Source organism: Taurulus bubalis (genome assembly GCF_910589615.1).
Source record: "Taurulus bubalis genome assembly, chromosome: 19".
NCBI classification, from domain to species: Eukaryota; Metazoa; Chordata; class Actinopteri; order Perciformes; family Cottidae; genus Taurulus; species Taurulus bubalis.
Genome location: NC_136607.1, coordinates 16,591,885 through 16,613,198, shown reverse-complemented (window position 1 = coordinate 16,613,198; position 21,314 = coordinate 16,591,885). Strand labels below are relative to the sequence as shown.

Sequence of the window (21,314 nt, the reverse complement as noted above, 5' to 3'; positions counted from 1 at the left end):
ATTATAAATCAGGTAGACAGATTATTATATATTTGCGTAGTTTCAGCGGCCACACTTTGAGTTGTAGATACTCCGTAATGTTATTTCAGGGTAATCTCAATACATTTACCAAGCGCTTCAAGTAGCAACACAGTAAATGTGTATTTTCTTCCGATTAATTATTGAACAATGGTTTCACAGAACAACTATCAGTGAGAGCGCCGTCTCCTGACGATGAATATTCTGGCAACACGTTCACAGATAAATAACTAAATAACACACGTTAAGAAATTGCACTCTTTTGTACTTCAAGTTGAGTTTTAAAATGACAATTTCACTTTTAATTGAATCGTGCAGTCCTAAGAGCGACATACTGATACGTAACAGGACCATGATGCATTCTGGGGACTATTTAAACTGAAGCTGCATGCACTGGAATGCCACGGAGGTATACAAAAGATCAGATAGTTAAAAAAAAATAAAAATCAACATAGTTAAGAAATTGAGGTTATAACAACTGAAATCTGGATTTCTAGAATAATTGTGGTGCCACATTTCAGCAATTTCAATGTGTAATTATTACAGACAAGAATAACTGAAGCACAAACTAGTTTGTTTGTTGAATCAACAAAGGGCATCTGTAGCACCAAGTAAAGTAAGATGGCAGTTGTGTATACTCATGAAATGAGATTTTTCCAAATTAAAATCCTCTTTTTGCCAATTTTAAAGACATTCTTTAATGTTTATAAATCAAAAAGTATGTAGAAATGTGTGTATCATTTAAACTAAGACAACAAAAGAATGGTTTTGGCATCTGTTGAGGAACTGTTATTGTTCCCAACTTACTCACACACAGATTGAATTAGTGGTCCGCTGATTCAGACTACAATACTGTAGAGAATAATCTATTCACGAGCTAACATAGTGTGTTGCAGGCCACTTAGTCATATCTAATGAGTGTCTGCTGATACAATGCTCCCTTCACATGGGAAACATAACTCATTTGCAATACATATTAACAAAAATACTATAAAGCTGTAAAAATTCTTTAAATAATTTTTCTTTCCAATTTACGAAAACATTGTGGAATATACTGTACACAGTGTAGTGATTATCTCCATAATGAGATCCTGCACTCTTCTCATTCAACCGGTCCAATAATAGTTTTGTCCAAAAACATTTTTTCATCCTTGGATATGTGGATATTCCCAAAAACGGGCCTTCGTCAGCGCTCACAGATCTTTTCTTTCACAAAAGTCTAAAACCATTTGGGATGAGTGAAGGTGATGTTGTACTGCTTTGCCCAGCGTGAAAACACTTGTTTCTCTGTGATGAAGCGATGGTGGTTCCCTCTCCGGCTGCCTTCGTTCTGTAAGTATGTCAGACATTCATCAGGACCCCTGGGCTTGTAGTAGTGGTACGGCATCTTCTTGGATCCAGCTTTGGGTTTCCTAGAAAAAAATAAGGGTTTTAATATTCCAACTCACAACCAATCTACCTGTGATGAGTCCACTTAAGTTGATGAGCGCCATCATCATACTCACCCACAGTGATATGGAGGAACCATCCCATATACTTTGATATTATCGCATATCTCAATGGCTATGACCATGGTGAACCAGCCTGTGCTCAACCACGAGTGAGACTTTTGTCTGAGCAGAGGAGAAACAAAAAAAACATATTGGAGAAGTGACTTTTACCCAATACAGGAAGATTCCCTCGCCGCCTAAATACTCACCGATCTCGTCCAGTCTCCCGGTGAAACAGACTGTCAAATCTGCGCATCTTGTTGGCAGTGATACTGAAACAAGACATGTTGCTGTAGGTCATGCTGACTCTCTGGATCAGCCTGTACAACGTGCCTTTGGCCTCCTTCCCGATCTTGCTCGGGGGCCCCCAGAAGATGAGCACAGGGTTGCTGTCTGGCCTCTGCAGGAACTCGGCGGGCCTCCGGATCACCCTGAACACGCTGGAGTGGGCGACGACCCGCAGAGAGGTCTGGTTCCCCACGTCGGTCTCGTAGCCCAACGTCGGCGCGTCATTCATCCGAATCACGCACTCCGTGCGGTCGATCTCTTCTCCCGCTCGACTGCCCAGGACATGGCTGGAGCTCGTCACCAGCGCACAGTTCTGACAGTGAAGGTTCATACTCTGGGATGGAAAAACATGGATGGTGTTAAATACAGTCCATCATTAGTGTGGCGGAGGAGTTCACCTCCTCTAAGTGTGCATTTTGTTTTCTAGAAGCAAAATGTTGATGTGATATTGTCATCGCTGATTTTGGAAGTTGACCCAGTTAACAGAGCTGGCTGAAACCAGTTAACACTGGGAATAGTCAGCAATGTTTAACTTAGATAGTCGCAGAGTCTTTTCAATGTGTGAAGGTTTAGCATTACTGATAATTATTAATTTTTTAGCCACCCAAGCAGTCACTGGCATTGCCGGTCTGTTGTTCCAGCACTTTGGACCGGACTTCTATGTCTATTACTGGATAGATTACAGACATTCAGGATCCCCAGAGGATGGATCATTGTGACTTCAGTCATACTCTGACTTTTCCTCCGGCGTCCCCACGGAGGTAACACATTGCTTACTATCCCCAGTGTTTTTTTTAATGACATGTCTCCTCAACTATTGGACGCCATGACATTGAGTACAGATATTCATGGTCCCCTGAGGATGAGTTTTTACTTATCTACTGAAATATCCCCACATGAACTGGACAAGCAGTCGTCACGCAATTTGGTACAGATGTTCCCGGATGAAGAGTCCTGCCAGTGATCCCCTATATTTTCTTCTAGCGTGACCATGAGGTTGACAAATTTGTTTGTTTTTGAGTGACATGTCTTTTCAACTAGTGGCTGGATTGTCAGGTAATTTGATACACACAGATTCATGCTCCCCCCCGAGGGTGAACTTTCATCGCTTATGTTTATGACTAAATACTTCCAATAGCAAAACATTCTCCTCGGCTTCTGCTGTAAACTGGTTTTAGTACTAATAAGCAAATGTTTGCATGCTAAACAAGGATAGTGGACATGCTTAGCATTTAGTATAAAGCAGCACAGAGCCGCTAGCATGGCTGTAAACAGACGCTATCAGCTCAACTGTTTAGTTAACAGAGCTTGCAAACAACAATTCGCTCACGGCATCGAGATCCCACTTTGCAAATAATGGGCGTGTTTAGTCGACTGCTTTCAGCTGGAATTTTTATTTACACATTTATTTGTTTAACTCAATCATCTTTTCAGTTCAGACGTGTGTACAATGATGGATATGATAAGGACAAACACATACTGTGGGAACAGGCAGATGGAAAAAATTAAACAAACAGATGACACACTGATGAACGGAACAATAACAGGAACGTGCTCAGTTGGAGAGAAATCGCTGCACCTACATTTTTCTCACAGATTGCTTTGGAGTGACTCATCTCTTAAAGATTCTTCTTCACCTGAAATAATCCCCTCATAATGTATTACACAAGCTGCAGCTTCTTATGGTTTTACTCCTGTACTGAAGTTAACAAACACTTTTTTCCCTTCTGCTGCACCCTTCACTGATATTTATAGGAGCCAATTAAATTGCACGGAAACTAGTATTCAAACCAGTCCTTGAGTCTCACTCACAGTGACACATAAATAACATCGGGGGATTTCCAAATCGTGAAGTACCTTGTTCCCATGAAATGGCACATAGCCGTCTTTCCAGGGCCACTTCTTTAGGTCCGTGGCCTTGATGGCGTAGTTTGCCGCCACGTGGAAGGGAGCATATGCAGCCTCGTTGACATTGTTGGAGCCGTACAGGATGAGGAGTGTCATCAGGACGAAGATGGCTGCGAAGATCACCAGCCTGTGGCTCTGTTGTCCCTGCAGAGTGAAACAACAGATGCACCACAATTACATTTCTGTGCCACTTTAAGTGGTCTGCTACATGTCGGCTCCACTACATTTCAAAGGCAATTATTGTACTTTTTTACTTCACAACCTGATCTAATAGCAGTAGTGACTTTACACATTTTGATTATACATACAAAGTCAATGAAGAGCTCATCAAATTATGCATTTTGTATATTTAACTACCCAACAGTATATACTTTATATAGTAAACACAGCTTTTTGTGCAGAAATGTCAACCACAGCGTCTTTCTTTCAGCATTTCCTTGACTTAAATGATGCATCCATGCATTAGCCATCACCACTTAGCCGCACTTCTTGCTGATGCAACGGAGCTAAACACTGTGCCATCGTGTCGCCTTTCATATTAAATTCTAGCCCTCTTATTAATTTTGCGGCTTGGACTGTTGGTCAGACGACAAAATGAATTGTCACTTGGCATTTCTCGCTCCTCTCTGCCATTATACAGACCAAACAATTGAGAAGCTAATCAGCTGAGTAATCATTGCGGCTCCACATCAAATATGTTAAAAACTCCACCTTAACTAACCACAACAGTAGAATGCAGTTTACACATTAAGGCATCCATACTAATATTACAATGACATTATATATATATATATATATATAAATAAAATAGTAACAGATTCCTGATGATAAATACTTGTAATTAAATAACATTTTCATTGCAGAACCACTGTTTTTACCGTCTGATATTAGTACTTTTACTTAGTAAAGGATCGAAATACTTCCTCCACCACTTGTAAACAGTAATGATAATACTTGCTGTACTGATGGTGCTACTGGTGATGGAGAGCAGGAGCTCTGAGCCACACCCTCCTGTCGTTTGGTCGGTCCTTACCTTGCTGATCTTTAGCCCCATGCTGTCAGGCTGTGTACCAACACGCTGGCTGAGACCGTCTGTCATCATATCTGACCGGAAGAGACAAATAAACTGGCGATTGGAATCATTTCATGCCAATGTTATGGCACGCTTGATATCAAATACTGTATTCAAATAAATCATTTTTACGCATCAATATTTGTACGCATCAGTATGAACAAAACAATCGTGTACAGATATTTGCGTCCAGAAATGTGCAAATTGCAGTGTCATATCCGAGCTAACGGTAGTCATATTTAAATTTATATTTACCTTAAGCTATACACATACAAGGCAATTCAACGTTATTACTTTCACCACACAAAAAAAAACATACGCAGTCATTTTTCGTCCGCTGCCGTACATCTGATTTGTATTATAATTTTTTACAACAACAACAACAGCAGCAGCCGATATGATGAAGATAATAACAAACGAGACATGTCAAGTGTCATAATTGACAGCAGTGTAAATGCGATGTTTACCGTTTCATGGTCTTTTGCGTCTGTGATCTCACTCCAACCTCCCTCTCGTACCCCATCTTCATGCGCCATTCACTGGCTGACGTCATCATCACGTATCCCACTGCAGCACCGTGATGTGCGCGTGTGGGTGTGTTTAGGTTTGTATGTATCCAAAAGTTCCCTTTAAAATGTTATTATAACGTATTATAAAGAGAAAAAATACAATTTAGTTGCATTTGCATGGCTTTCTCCTGAATTAATTGCACATTAATTTGAGCATGATACTATTCTTAGTCAGAAAATAGGATAATCACAAATGAAGTTGTTTTCTATGGGATGTTCTGGGTAAATTTAGAATTCATTTGTCATTTAGAAATTTAGAATTCATTTGTACCGTAACAATCCTCACATTCTCCATCAGGTTCCAAATTCAGAGGTTCACACTGAATCTGGGGTTATTTGTATATGAAAAGGTTAAATATGAATGTTTTTTTTTTTGCTTTGAGTAAAGTAAAAATCCATAGAATTCACAAAATAGCATTACACGCACCGCTCAATTTGACTTTTCAGTTAAGGTGCTTACTCGGGCGTTTACTCCAAATTAAAATGTATAATTATTTAGTTGGTAACCGGATGGATTATAATATATCAATGGGTTTTAATTGGCTTTCTGCCTGCATTAAGGGAGATTTAAGGGGTAAAAGTAATTCTTCATTCGTACCATAAAATGGCCACAATTGTTTGAGTGCAAATGTGGGGGTGATAGTGTGTGTCAATTATTGGATGCCTGGTGTAGCTCCCAGAAGAATTCAGTTCAACAACTTCTCTCGTTCTCTAAATTTATTTAAGTAAAGTAATAGGCGCTGCAGTGGCAAAAGCAGTGAGTGGTACAGCCAACACGCAGGTTGGGCAAAGAACAACTGCCCCACAAACGGAAGTGGGGCCTTTCATACACAGGTTATCGTCACAGGTTCGTCTCGCCTCGTCCTAACAGCTGATTCGCTCTATCCTGTCAAGAGGAGGAGAATCCTGTGTTCTCATCTTTTCTCACAAGACTGAAGTGTGCAACGACCAGTCTGCTTCCCTATTGTCAATATACTGATAAACTGTTGTGAGTGTTGAAGTGCGCAGCCGTGTGACTAACTTCCTTTGAGAACTGGACATTTCATAGACACAACCAACTCCAGCTGCATAACTGTGTTACACTGACCTCGCTAACCTGAACTTTAATAGACATGAAGAGTAATGGAGAATATCTACAGAATATAAAGATTTATATTATCAATGGCTCACTCCAAAGTTGAGGTTATTTTCGTATATGAAGGGTTGAATAGAAAGCCCTTGAAATCTGCACCATAACAGTACAGGTACCCTTTAATTTGTACCTTGGAAGCACCTTGGAGCGCCACATGAGCTCGGGCCGGCGCTATTTAGGCTCCTCTTGGCGGGCCCTGCTCCAGCAGCTATAGGCTAACATGGCGAAAAGAAAGGCAGAGCAGGCGCCCCAGAAAAAGGTCTACCTCACGTTCAAACATGAGTGTCTAGATGAAATAGTCCAAACTGACACAGGTAGGATGAAACTTTCAGACATATTTAAAATATGAAGAAAGGAGTGGCGTGATCTGCAAATCCTGCTCGGAGGCAAAAGTGAAAGGAGAGTTTGTTTCTCTTTTGGTTTTGTTTTTCAGATGCTGTTCTTCAGAGACGTGTCTTCCATAGGCCTGCAGACAAGATGAGCCACATAGCCAGATAGGCCTATCTCCCTCAATTACATGTTTTGTAGCCTAGTTTGTTGCAAACCACTCCAGTTATTGAATTGGTTATATAGGCTACCTTTATGAAAAATGACACCATGTCAATTTATTAGGCCTATAATTATTGTTAAGCACTGCATTAGCATTTTTCTTTCAATGAAGTTCCACTTAAATGTTGTACCTGCTGAGAAATGACTAAACACCTTTGATACTTTTATTTATATATATCATTATCAGTCATAACCAGTGAACTAGTCATAACCTCCACCTTATTGAAGTTTAACAAAGATCCTTTAAGTTCAACTAAACTGACTGGTCACCATCAGTCACCATCATTAAAATGTTCCCAAAGTCCAGCCATTATAAAGGACATTGAATAAATATCAACCGTGTATACACATTGATGCATTTGCTGTCATCTCTTTGAATCCCCTATGGCTAACGCAGGCTTGTGGTCATTTTCGGCAGATTGCGTGGTTTGCTCACAGTGCTGAAATGTGCGCTCAGAAAAAAAAGATTTGCTCAGTGCTGAAAAAAATTAGAGGGAACATTGCTTGGAAGGTACCTCTTCCAATATCAGGACATTCTGATTTTTAATTTCCAAATAAAAACTCTAGAAAATCACCTCCTTCATGAGCTCACGTCAAATCATTTCATTAGTCAATTTGTCTAATTTTCGATTTGATTTGAAAGGAAATTGCCTATAGTTACAAACTAACTCCACTTTAGATTAATAGTGGACCACCTCAAGATGCCCCTCAGAGACAATCAAGACATGCTGATGTTGAATTACAAAATAAAAAAGCCCTTCAAAATCTCCTTCATGAGCTGACTTCAAATCAATCATGAGTCAAATTACCTCTAATTTCAGATTATATTTGAAAGAAAACAAACTATTACAAACTGTTACCTTTTCCAGGACATTTAAGGTTTTTCACTGTGATGCCATATTCCAGTGGTTCTCAACCTTTTTTCAGTGAAAAAATTCTTACAAGAGAATGCTTGTCTGTTGAATGACACTAGATGAAGACAAAGTTGAAAAGGTGGCAGAGGTTCCACGGAAATCCTGGTGGAGAACACCCACCAATGCATTATACAATTCATACCAAGAACGTCAGGGTCTTTCCAGATGTGACACACACAAAGACACACATGTAACTCTGACCCATGACCTCCTAATTATCTCTCAAATCCCACTAACTGCATGATCTTGTTCGTTACGCTCATAATATGTTCCTGTGTTCATTTCAGTAATTATCAGTAGATAGTGAAGTAAAAGTAATCATTATGACTAAGGTCATAATGATTACACACATAGACACACCCACCTAATTACACACACACACACACACACACACACACACCTTATTTGAATATTTACTATGACAAACCTTGGTGTTTCAATACCATCATGGCACATTGTTGCCCTGAGGCAACAAAATAAGTTGTCCAAGAATTAAAAGGCAGAATACATTGACAAAAGCTACAACCAAAAAGGGTGCTGCTGTGAAAGCTATAGCTTCATTATGGCATGTGAGCAGGTGTGCCCCAGACCACAGAAAGGTATGTGGACCGCAGTTGAATACACATGTGGAGACTCAGTTCAAGTGGTCTAAAAGAGTTTATAGCCTCATACAAAGTCAAACTCACACTGTCAGCTGATTTATTCATGTTGACACACATCTGCAGTAACCAGTGGTCAAGTTTACATTCAAATTTGTACTTTGCACAGTTCACAACATAAATCTACAGTATATGGTTACCAAAGAAAGTCCTAAATCATATGTTTTTTTTTATTATTAAAACTATTCCGATCTGAAATGTAAAATGACAGTGAAATACTTTGACACATTAGTTTTCTCAGTAGTGCAAATAATATCACAGTCTTTGTAATCCGTCACAAAATAAGCATTATGCGACTGAAAAGGCAGCGCTATGTTTTTCATTGTAAACAAGCAGCAACACTATAAAGAACAAGTAACCCATTCTGTGTTTATAACAAGACACCGAACTCCATGTGGTGGGTCTGCAGACCCCTCCCCTCAAACACAGATACACACTTACCCCTCCCCATCACGCTCATTGGTTTTAGTACTATGTTTGTTGGCCATCAGCATTAAAGCTATGGGCTATATACCAGAGCATTATGGTCTGTCGACCTTTCTGCAGTTACATTTTAATACTGTTTTCTCTGTGGTTGGTATCCATGCCGTCACAATGTCCCCGTGTCACCACATTCAGCACCACTACACACTGCATGATCTCTCTTTGAGTTAAATGGCACTCAACATCCGGACAATGTTCACGTTAACGTAACATGTGCTGATGAAATTAGAAGCTTACGACTACAGCTACTCCAAGCATTACAGTAGCAGTAGTAACTGCGTACAGTCAGGGAAAGTAAACTGATACGATTACTCAAAAATGCACACAAAAAAAAGTCTGGATCCAGCTGTTTAAAATGTGATTATTTGCTAGTTTTCTTAGTCTTCTACAACTGTAAATGTAATAATTTTGAGTTTTGGACAAATAGCTGAACAAAACAAGTAATTTCAATACATCAAATTGAATTATGAGATACTGCAATGGCCTCTTTTTTTTTTTTTTTTACTACTTTCTTACAATTTGTAGAACAAATGATGAACTGATTCATTGAGAAATGAAATGTCAGTAAGTCATTTTTAGTTGCAGCCTTAAACAAAGGCTGTGTATTGTCGCTGCAGGCCTGATTGCAGCATCACATTGTTATTGATTACATGTTTTATTGTGCAAAACAATAAAACATAAAATAAAGACAAGGCACGGAACGGGTAAAAAGAAAAGAAAATTGTAAGCTTTGGTATAAACTGGTTGTAGTTTCTAGTTTAGTGGCTTAATGCTTATCGGTATTCATACTGAATATGGCTATAACACTAAGTGTTCAGTAATACTGGCAGTGGTACTTTACCACCTGTTACCATCTTACATCTGGTACATTTCAAGCATTTTTTATATTTATGGGTGCGGATTATTTTATCCACTATGCCAGCATCAAATATCATTTAAAAACCGTCAAAAACCTTCAGCAAAGAAGACTAAAAAACTGAAAAAAATACCACATTCAACATCTTCTGGGTTTAAACATCTCCTTCTTTAGAGGCTCCAAGAGGGGTGTTTGAACTCCACCTTGTGGCGTGTTGCCCACTTGGCATATATGGCCTTCTCAGTGATGAAGCGATGGCCCCCGCGTTGCGTGTGCTCGTGGAACCTGTACATCCTGCACTCGTCGATTCGGTTCCTCTCGTAGTAATGGTAAGGAACCACACTGTGATTGGCTCGACTGTCAGGGGCAGAAAAGTACCAGGGTTGGGTTAATCGTTATTTACGATACTTAAAAAGAAGATGGAGCCCGAGTAAAAAATGTGTCATGTCTCACCTGCAGTAGTTATCGTCGATCATTCCATAAACATGGATGCTGTCACACATATCGATAGCCAGAATCATTGTGAAGAATCCAGTGCTGAGAAAAGCCCCCGTCTTCATTCTGAGTGAGAGCAGACATTTATTCTGAAACAGCTTTTTTTAAACTCTAACATTACCAAAATAAAAGCCTAAAACTGGTTCCAGTCATTCACTGCACATTACAACATTAGTTTAGATATTACTTCAGTCATACTAATTTAGTATGCTCTTTATAAATTACTTATTTGAAACATCTAAAACGTGTTAAATTTGTAAGTGTGTACCTGTTTTTTCCAGTTTCATTCTGAAACAGGCCATCGCAGTACTGAATCTTCTCTCTAGTCACGGCGTAGATTCTGACTTTTGGATACTTCTCTGCTATTTTCCGGAGCGTATTGAAGATGTGTCCTTTCCCGTCTTGCCTCATGTTCCTCTCAGGACCCCAGAACACATATGTGGTGTCTGCTGACTGCTGGAAATAGTAGCGCTCATTTTTGACCAACAAGGGAACGCTGGTGTGAGAGACGACCCGAACACTGGTGCGGTTCCCTACGTCTTTCTCAAACCCCTGCGTGGGTGCATTGTTCATCCGGATCACGCATCCGACATTGTCTATCTCTTCTCCAACGCCGGCTCCCAGCATCTGGCCTGAGCTGGAGACCAAGGCACACTGGCTGCAGTGCATGTAAAAGAACTGTTGAATAAGAAATGTGTTTTAGGTTTCACTCATACAGGGAATTATAACTCAGTAGGTATGACGCCAGAATTACACATGTATGGATGTGCAAATGTTTTGTCTGACTGTGAAGCTTGACGTGTTACCTTTTGTCATTATTGCACTTTTTTCATTTACTTTCAGCAAAAAGGTCAGAAACAAAAGATCACCCTTGGAAATCCTCCTGACTAGAACTGTAACAATGATACATCCATTGAAAGGAAATTGCTAATTTATTTAAAAACTCATTAACTGCAATATGACTAACATGATTTAATTCAACAGTTGTTTAATTGGGATAGCCTGTTGAGAATGTTACATGTATTTGTGTTAAGTGTCAATTTAATTGTATTATTATCATTAATAATGTACCGGTCCGTCCTGGTGAAGAGGGAGCTGAGTCGGAAGGCGAAGCTCTCCATTTACTGGTCGGTCTACGTTCCAACCCTCACCTATGGTCACGAACTCTGGGTCGTGACCGAAAGAACGAGATCTCGAATACAAGCGGCTGAAATGAGCTTCCTCCGCAGGGTGGCCGGGCTCACCCTTAGAGATAGGGTAAGGAGCTCGGACATCAGGAGGGAGCTTGGAGTCGAGTCGCTGCTCCTTCGTGTCGAAAGGAGTCAGCTGAGGTGGTTCGGGCATCTAGTCAGGATGCCTCCTGGACGCCTCCCATTAGAGGTTTTCCAGGCACGTCCAACTGGTAGGAGACCCCGGGGAAGACCGAGGACACGCTGGAGGGATTATATCTCCCGGCTGGCCTTGGAACGCCTCGGGATCCCCCAGAATGAGCTGGAAAGTGTTGCGGGTGAGAGGGAAGCCTGGGTCGGCCTGCTGAACCTGCTGCCACCGCGACTGATAGCGGCTGATAATGGATTATTATCATTTAATAAATCGAGGATTCATCAATGATGGAAATAATCCTTATTTTCAACCCTGACCAGTATCTGTTGCGTCAGCAGAGCAAGATATCAAACTAAAACACGTGTTTATATTAAAAACATGAAGGATCCAAAATTGACTTTCATGCACGCTGTTAACTAATGAGCTATGCCTTGGACCCAAACCTCTGGGAGCAGTATTTTGTGTAACACCAGCTGTGCCCCCCCCTCTCTCTCTCTCTCTCTCTCTCTCTCTCTCTCTCTCTCTCTCTCTCTCTCTCTCACCTGGTCCATCCTGCCGGGTGTGATCCGCATGTAGCCCCTGAGCCCGTTGCTCTGCAGAGCGGGCGGCAGTCCGTCCCGTGTGATCACGTGTCCGAACCAAAACAACAGAGGGAGGCTCAGGCTGAGCAGACAGAGCCCTCGAAACATCTGTATTGATCAGGGGAGGAGATTAAATAGCGTATCCGGTAACTTAATTAATGTGCATTCATCTATTATTAGTACACAATATACATTAGTTAAATAACCGGCTCGTACCTGATATTTCATATCAAGACCCATGGGAAAGCCCGGCGACACTCATTTTTCCAGCCGCTTGACGTGAGGCAGAAGCGGCGAGACTGAGACAAGCCCAGCCATGGAGGAGTCATTTTCGTGGTTATGCATATTTACACACATGAACGGCTGGCTGCTCTCGGTGGATTCCGATGAGTGCTCTCAAATATAGGATCCTTTTCTTTTCGGTTTGACTTGCATCGCCTTGTGTACAGGTCTAATCGATCGATTGTATGTTTTAATTAACTATTATCTGGAAACCGCCCAGTTGTTGACTGTTATCTCACCCGTTGTGTTGACACTGTACTTATCTGCCCTTCCTAATAAACTGTAAAATGTTATCTATCCAGACCCTGACTTCCGACCACCTTTTTTCAAGACAAACGTGTTATCTGAACTAACTAAACACATAGAGTTACAACGCAAACATAGTCAGTCAGTAAAAGGCAACTATAATATATATTTATGCAAATACGTGGCCTTAAATCGTACCCTACAGTACGTAGACTATGACCAGAGAACTAGCGCGTAAGAGTCATATTTAAACGCACCTAAACCTATATGGGATTTCTGCACTTTTATTCTGAAAGGCATATGCCCAAACCGGAAACAGTCTCTCTATGTTACTCTGGTTCAGCAGCACTTTCACCAGGGAAACTTCACAATGCCGCCTTCAGGTGTCACTCGGAAATGTACGATACTTTGCGAAGGCTAAGCTCGAGCGTCTATACTTGCTCATAAAAACATGAATATAACAACGACAGTAATAGTATGAGCGCAATACTGGCCAACATGTAATTGTATGTACCACAGAAACGTTTCTGATAGTTTTATACCGTGTGTTTCTTTTTTAAGGGGTGAGTAACGAACTGATTTCCTCCCTCTTAACGTCCATCCGATTGGTCAATAAAAAAATAAATCCCTGTACTCCTCGTTCTATTGGCTGAGCGGCCGCGTCAGTATCCCCACGTGTCTAAAGCACCGCCCCCGAGCAAAAAGCTAGTGTGCGGCTCCTTTACTGGCTGTGACAGTAATGCCCTTCCCTGGCGCCCTGGATGCCCACGGTATGTACCTATGTGACGGATTATGTTATTAGTTGTGCCGCTGGTTAGCTGTACACAGAGCCGTGGAAGCCTCTGAGGTGTGAGTCCAAAGCCCCACAGCCAGTGACTGGTTGATCTCGGATGATGCTGTGCTGTCAAGTGACAGATGAGGCTGAGCTAGGCTAGCCAAGTGTGCTAGCTAACATTAGCATGCTCGCCTGTGGGTGCTCTTGCCTGCTTGCTCGTGCTGATTGTGGCCATGCATTAACAACATGTACAAAAAAACAGAGCTCAGACTTGTTGTGCTTTTGACTTAAACAAAATAAAAAGAAAGTGGTCTCAGTTGTCTGGACGGGCTAAATGCATAGCTTGCTATTCACCTACAGTCAAATCTCTTTCAGCTAGCAGTCTCCATTATCAATAATGTTGCCTTTACACAGTTTATTGTATCCAAAAAGAGAGAACAAGTCACATGGAATCCGCACCTGCTGTTTGTCACGTACTGTTTGTGTGTGTGTGAGTGAGTGAGTGAGTGAGTGAGAGCAGGCTGGTGAGCTGCCTGCATACCAGACATTGTAGATAGGTAAGTAGCTGGCAGAATGTCAAGTTGCAGTTTATGTGAACTTGATTTCCCCAGCTTAATCCATGGACCTTTGTAAGTTGATGTTGTGTCTGTGTCTCTGAGTTTTTGTCCTGGAGCCAACGGCATTGTTGCAGACACAGTAACTGTGTCATGTCTGTATGTTTACAAAGCATATGCAATGTTGTTTTGCTTTGCAGCCTGCTACACTCTAATCATTTCCCATAACTCATGTCTTATTTATTATAGGGTAATAAATCTACAGCCAGACATTGGACGAGTGTGGAGTGCAAGCTCAGGAGTGGATGACGATAGACGGTGCATCAGCAAGCCCTGTGCTGGCTGATCTCAGAGCAGAGACGACATCTTGGACAGGGTGAACGTGAAGGCCTTTACATTTCTGAGATGTCAGTCAAACAAGTAGACACGATGTCCATCGTCCAGGCTTTGGCCATGACTGTTGCAGAGATACCAGTGTTTCTGTATTCCACGTTCGGGCAGGTAAACCGCTTTTGCATGCAGTTCAAGTTTTGCATCTCTAAACACAAGCGCTAAAGATAGATAAGTTAATGTTTAGTAGATCTTTTCATGTTGACGGCTTACATTTGCCTCTCCTGCTTTCAGTCCATATTCTCTCAGCTGAGGCTCACCCCAAACTTGAAGAAGGTGCTGTTTGCCACAGCGCTGGGCAGTGTCGCCCTGGCTCTCACCGCTCATCAGCTGAAAAGGCGGGGGAGAAAAAGGAAGCAGGTAACGCAAGGGAAGGAGGGCCAGAAGACGGTGGGAATACCTGAGGCGCTGATGAAGACGGGAAGACCCTCGTCATTTAAGAGAGGTATGCATGACTTAACGCTTGGAGGTTAAAAAAAGTTCCAGTGATACGTTTCCTTTGTGTCATCTTTTGAGAAACATGCATACAAAAGGAATGTTTTTCCTCTCCACAGGCCCGTTTACTGGCCGACAGATGATGAGTCCCAGCACTCGGAGCAATGACACCATGAGCGGAATTTCTTCCCTGGGCCCCAGTAAACACTCAAGTTCCTCACACAGCCTGGCATCTGTTAGTTTTACAATTTACAACTAATTCAGTATAATTTTGGCTGCCATTTTCTTTATTCCACATTCCCTAATGTGTCATTGTGCGTTTGTGATTGTGTTTCTGGCTTAGATACGGGTCCCAAACTCTCCAAATCAGGCAGCCAATCCATCAACCCCCTGGGAAGCGGAGCCCGTGGTGGAAGAGTCGGGGGCAATTGAGGATGCAAATGCAGAGAATCTCTATATATTGGGTATGTATTTACTGGTTTCCTGGTTTTATAGAAAGGTCGTACACATGTTCTGTTGCCTTAAATATAGTGTGAGGAACAGAGCGATAAATTCTACTTTACCAGTATTTGTGTAGTACTTTTAGTCAGTAATAATCTGTTTTGAACAAACAAATGCTTCATTGGCAAATGAGCATGACTTGTATCTTGAGTATCATGTATAAGTAAAACTTATTGTGGGTTTTCCTTACCATTTTTGGTAGCCATGATTTATAATACGTAATTTCCCACAGTCGACAAGAAAATCGACAAGAAAATCTCGGTTATTATCAGGGAATGTTGGATTCTTGGACCCAGGGTGCTGCTGTTTTGGATTTGGATTTGGATTATCCTGCATTACGTATTTGAATTCTGCTCTCTGTTCTCCATTTTAGAACTGTAGAGAATCGGGCCACTTAATACTGCACTTAACACTATATCTGATAGAGTAGGAAATCCCCCCCCCCACTGCTGAAACCAGGAAGAAATAACACCAAACTCTGCAGCTTGGTGCCACTCGCAGTCACTCTCACCTCAAAGTTTTTTGACTTTCCAGTTCCCAACAGTTTGGTTGCGTGACGTCTTATCGCTGTTTCCCTGCCAGGGATGGAGCTCTTTGAGGAAGCTCTCCGAAAATGGGAACAGGCCCTGAATGTTCGCCATCCCGCCCACTCGACCTCCAGCAACAACAGCCTCGCTCTGCAGGGGGCAACGTGTGAGGACTTTCCAATGGTAACCATCAAACAATAAATACCAATACAGACAGCATGGTATTTGTTTACATGGTTGGATTACTTTCCACTTGAGTGCAGTGCAGTACAGTGCAATAGGGATGTTGCCTTGTTGACACAGCACCAATGCAGTACCATTGAAAGACATTAACTAAAATGTTTTATTATATACTAATACAGCTTTCTTTTTTTCTGCTTCATTATAGGTTGAATCCCGTAATAACGTGTTTGCTGAGAAGTTGGAGACACTACTGCACAGGGCGTACCACCTACAAGAGGACTTTGGCAGCAGTATCCCAACAGACAGCGTGCTGGCAGATTTTGGTAAGAGTAATGTTGACCTTATGTCTGATTTTAAAAGACGAGAGGACTGACATTAATCGAATAGAACCAAATTACAGCACAGACTCCAGCTTGAGGTGTAACGAGCTGCCCAAACTAATTTGTTATGCTTCATTATTGACGTATGATGGATACAGTCTTGGTGTGCATCAGTAGTAATATAGTTTCAGATCTTTGAATTGGGTTCACACATTTAATAGTTTCTGTTAAGAGCACATCTTTTGGTTCTTGCCCTGTCAGTTAGAGTTTGTGGTGTTCCTTTGGCAGAGAGTGAAGGAACTCTTATCTTGCCTCAAGTGGAGAGGAGTTTCCACAGACGGCAAGATGACGATGCGACTACGGTTACTTCAGACGAGTCCTTTTTCTCGGCTGCAGAGGTTAGTTCCTTTCCTCTGCTCTCTGAAGGCTGAAATGTGCATTAGTCCCTACATTCCATGGGTTCTCTAGTATCAAATACACATACCAGTACCCTTCAAGCTGCTGTTTTTCTACATGCACTGTGTTTCTTCTGTGCAGCTGTTTGATGCCATGTCTCTCGAAGACATCTACCAGCCACTTAAACGAGCAGCTCTCTATGAAGAAGCCTTGTCTCTGGTCCGGGAGGGCAGAGTGTCCTATAGGTCTCTGAGGTAACTGTGAAGTGTGCCATCTGTATCTAAACATTAAAAGCTGCACTAATCAATACGTTTTTGACCCACAGTTTATTAGATTATTATTATTTGTAATGTCAAAGGAGTCGTTCATAGTAACAAACCTAGGATCTCCGGTTAACCTCAGCTCTTTGGAGCATTTAGTGTCTTTTAGATCACTGTTTTTGTTTTTGGTTCACCTTCACTGCTATCATCAGCATCATTTCCAGATGTAGCAGGCGCTGTTTTCAACAAATACATCTGCTGGATCTGTAAACAGATCACCATATAAACTGCATAAGACGATGGTATGTCCATGTTTCATGGAGCTTCATACTCTCTCTCTCTCTTTTTTCACCAGGACTGAACTACTTGAATGTTTCGGTGACCAAGACTTCCTTGCCAAGCTTCAATGTGTGAGACAAGCATTCCAGGTCGGTTCCAGCTCCCAAGACTTCTTCATGTTGCGTACTAAATCATTCTCTTTGTTTGGATGATCGCAATTATTGATTAACCCCCCTCATCCCATTTGCTGAAACCTGCTCATACTAGCTCAACGCGTCACACAGCAACAAGTGTTGAGCGTACGTTTGTAGTCACTGGCTTCAATTGAACATGACTTGCAGCCTGTCGCTGAGTCGCCCGTAGTGTGAACGCAGCATTAGCCGGCTTTGTAGTTCATGTTCTACGTGTCGTCTCTTTTCTATCTTTTTGCTGGAATCCTCACTGTGATATCATACAGTGCATGTAATGACACCCGAGGAGAAACATTGAGGCACGCGCCGACGAAGGCTTAGCACCCTCAGGCAGGTCGAGTCAGGTTTCTTGGTTTAAGTGACATCCGGACCAAAGCTAGGTTCTAACAGCAGCTGCAATCAGGAGCGCTGGTTCAACGGTGTGCCTTCCACTTAGATTTTTTAGCTTTGTTCTTCAGTCTTGGGCAAACATCTGCACTGGCATGGCAATATAATCCAGTGGTTTCTCTGGCGTGCATGGGCAATTGCACAGCTGGAATTGAAGCAAGCGTTTGTGTCTGCTGTGTTTTTAGGCGATGTGTAGCTCTTATAGTTTATTATATTTTGGTCAATGAGAATGATTGTACTTTGCTATGCATTGATCAGTCCCTCCCTGCTCCACCTGAGGAAGGTGATTCACTCTCAGGCTAACTGTGGAGCTTTGTGTGTTTTTTTTGTATGTAAAGTACTGTTGAAAATAGACCTTTTTTAAATGTTTTATTTTTCAGGTCCTGTTAATAGATGACACTCATCGCACATTTTTCATGGAGACGGGGAAGCAAATGATTGCAGGGTTGATGGTGAAGGCAAATAAGGTAAGCGCTGTTAATTTGGTCACTTATTATTTCGTCCTATTTGGATAAACAAGACAAGCCTGTGCTTCTGTGGACATGTTTGCACGGATGAAACGTATTACTTCCTGTGTTATTACATTTTTTTTGCTTTAATGCAGAACCCCAAAGGCTTCCTGGAGAGCTATGAGGACATGCTGCTTTACACCAAGAGGGAAGAAACGTGGCACGTCACAAAGATGGAGCTTGAGGGTCGAGGGGTGAGTCAAATGACAAATAACAGGCTGTTCTACCTGCAACCATTGGTTCATCCATGGGCACAGGGTATGTGAAGTTCATGTAAACCGGCTGACCTGCATTCGACTTTAACTGAAATACAGCCGACAGTCACTCTGTACTTTACTCAGTGTAAAGCTCAGTTTACAGTCGTGTTTTGGTGGTTGTGTAACCGGCAAACAATCCGTCATCATTTAAGTGGCACATTTGTTTACAGTCAGATACTTTGCAATGGGCTTAATAGAGAAATTACAAATACTATGCATTAGATACCACAGTAAAATAAAGTTATAATCAGAAGTTAACGGTACAAAGTTGTGTGGATCATCAAGGTATTATGAGATTATGTGATCAATGCATTTTCTTTCTCATAGAACATTTGTCGAGCCCATTTTTGGGAGAAATTGAAACCAACATTATTTACATGCTATGCGTCTATATTTGCTTGGCATTTTATTTATTTGTCAGTTTTCTTTTACAGACACATACAGATACACATTGTTAAATAAGGAGAAGCAGCAACAGATGGACGAAAATAGGGTTAGCTTCTAACTTCTGCTTATTTGGAGCCTTTGTCCCTTTATATATTCAGAGACATGAAAACAGTCAGGATGAAAACAACAGGGTTGAGGAAACGGACTGTGTGTGTGTGGTATAACTGTTTCTAGAGAAAATGTAACCCCTTTGGTATGTAATACAATAACCTGTGGGGCTTCTCGTGTCATGATCTCTGCAGGTTGTGTGTATGAACTTTTTCGACATCGTTTTGGACTTCATCCTGATGGACTCATTTGAAGACCTGGAGAGCCCGCCCTCCTCTGTGGTCGCTGTGTTGAGGAACCGCTGGCTCTCTGACAGCTTTAAAGAGACGGTTAATTTATACACAGACACACACACATACAGCAGTTCCTTGATTATTCCACCGATAGGTTAGTTACAAATGACTCTAATAACAGAGTTTTTTTGGGTTTTGTTAGGCTCTGGCAACTGCTTGCTGGTCTGTCCTAAAAGCGAAAAGGCGTCTTCTTATGGTGAGTTTGAGCTCATTTAAAGTTTAAGAACTATTTATTGCAGCCTTGTGTCTTTCGATCTTGAGAGCCGAGTGTCTCTTGCTTCTCTCCACAGGTTCCTGATGGGTTCATCTCCCACTTCTATGCCATATCAGAACATGTGAGCCCAGTTTTAGCTTTTGGGTTTTTGGGACCCAGGCAGCACCTCAGTGAAGTGTGCACCATATTTAAGGTGAGAGCATACACGACTAAAACGCTTGGATTTGAACACAATTTTTGAAAGCCAATTACTGTTACACACACAACACACACTGTACACATGAAGTTCAGTTTACTCGTAATGAGGACGACTACACATCCAGTTGTATAACATCTTCTGTGGCTCTGATGTGGAGGAGCTTTCCGAAGTCTGAGAAAACAACCACGATGATGTCATCAGGGTTGTCTCTATATTTTGTCTGGAGACTTCAAGAACAGAAAGCCGCTGTTTACAAACTAGCGGTGCTGTTTGATTTTTGACTAGTTTTTATTCATAAAATGTCATTAATTTCTCTCCTTTCGTGTGCAGCAACAAATCCTGCAGTACCTGAAGGATATGTTTGATCACGACAAAGTCCGCTTCACCTCGGCTCAGTGCTTGGCCGAGGACATCCTGAACCTTTCCCACCGCCGGAGTGAGATTTTACTCGGGTATCTGGGAATCAGTAGCCTCCTGGAGCTCAATGGGGCCCTGCCGAGAGACACAGAGCCCAACTGAGACTACTAGGGTCGCTAAGGACGTCCGACTCGTCCGACTCATGCTTTATACTAAAGAAGGAAGGATATTTGCGGAAAAAACCCCTGATAATTCCTGGCAGCTTGGCCAGCTGAAGACTCTGAAGGACTTAATGAGTTTGTCTCCTTCTTAATCTGAAGAAGTATTCATTTAATCTTATTTGGTTTAATTTCGCAAGCTTACATGTCACATATCCAAGAGACTGTTTTTAAAATGCAAAAAGACATCGTGTAAAATTAGTAAAGTGTGTTACCATGTTGCTCATATTGACGTTTGATTATCCCAAAGTGTTATTTGTGTTATATCCAGCTAAAATGCAAAAGATTTCTTTAAATCTCAGTGGTCCCTCTGTTTTTCTCTGGCATTAGATACAATTAATATTATTAATTTGAAGTGCCACAGAGGGTCAGAAAGAAACTTTCCACTACAAATAACCAGTACTTAAACCACTTAAACCAGTAACACCTGTGACCTGTCAAAATATCTTCAGTGAGGGGAAACACTTTCCATCTCTATACCCATTTTCAAATTGACCTAACCTGTCAATCAAATGGTGCCATCTACTATTTATTTTTTTTGTAAGGATATTGTTGTTTTGTTTCAGGAAGACCTGATGAAGAAGCGGGTATTGTACAGTCAGACTGTAACCTACATAAGTGCACTGATGATCAGCTGACTGCTCCTCGCTTCCTGTTGTTGGAGCGGAGAGATGACTTAAGATGCCAAGTTAAACTGAGTTTACTGCTG

At 41.6% G+C, this 21,314-nt stretch overlaps 3 protein-coding genes across 3 annotated transcripts; 1 reads left to right on the top strand and 2 right to left on the bottom strand.

Moving 5' to 3' along the window:
- Positions 1–1,237: 1,237 nt before the first annotated feature.
- Positions 1,238–5,308, bottom strand: st6galnac6 (ST6 (alpha-N-acetyl-neuraminyl-2,3-beta-galactosyl-1,3)-N-acetylgalactosaminide alpha-2,6-sialyltransferase 6; the record flags this gene model as incomplete). The annotated part of the gene is made up of 6 exons (XM_079235003.1): positions 5,244–5,308; positions 4,738–4,808; positions 3,654–3,848; positions 1,718–2,130; positions 1,524–1,631; positions 1,238–1,430 (listed from the first exon to the last, which is right to left on the bottom strand). Exons 2-6 carry the CDS (start codon positions 4,804–4,806, stop codon positions 1,238–1,240), a joined length of 978 nt encoding a protein of 325 aa, XP_079091129.1. The 5' UTR covers positions 4,807–4,808; positions 5,244–5,308.
- Positions 5,309–8,597: 3,289 nt separating this feature from the next.
- st6galnac4 (ST6 (alpha-N-acetyl-neuraminyl-2,3-beta-galactosyl-1,3)-N-acetylgalactosaminide alpha-2,6-sialyltransferase 4) lies at positions 8,598–12,680 on the bottom strand. Its single transcript, XM_079234769.1, has 5 exons — positions 12,554–12,680; positions 12,299–12,445; positions 10,702–11,111; positions 10,392–10,499; positions 8,598–10,295 (listed from the first exon to the last, which is right to left on the bottom strand). Exons 1-5 carry the CDS (start codon positions 12,575–12,577, stop codon positions 10,109–10,111), a joined length of 876 nt encoding a protein of 291 aa, XP_079090895.1. The 5' UTR covers positions 12,578–12,680; the 3' UTR covers positions 8,598–10,108.
- A 1,888-nt stretch (positions 12,681–14,568) lies between these two features.
- miga2 (mitoguardin 2) lies at positions 14,569–20,549 on the top strand (the record flags this gene model as incomplete). The annotated part of the gene is made up of 15 exons (XM_079234999.1): positions 14,569–14,695; positions 14,819–15,029; positions 15,139–15,254; positions 15,363–15,483; positions 16,103–16,230; positions 16,436–16,553; positions 16,839–16,948; positions 17,088–17,200; positions 17,562–17,634; positions 18,444–18,530; positions 18,668–18,766; positions 19,519–19,653; positions 19,760–19,813; positions 19,908–20,024; positions 20,361–20,549. Exons 1-15 carry the CDS (start codon positions 14,600–14,602, stop codon positions 20,547–20,549), a joined length of 1,767 nt encoding a protein of 588 aa, XP_079091125.1. The 5' UTR covers positions 14,569–14,599.
- Between the last annotated feature and the right edge of the window lie 765 nt (positions 20,550–21,314).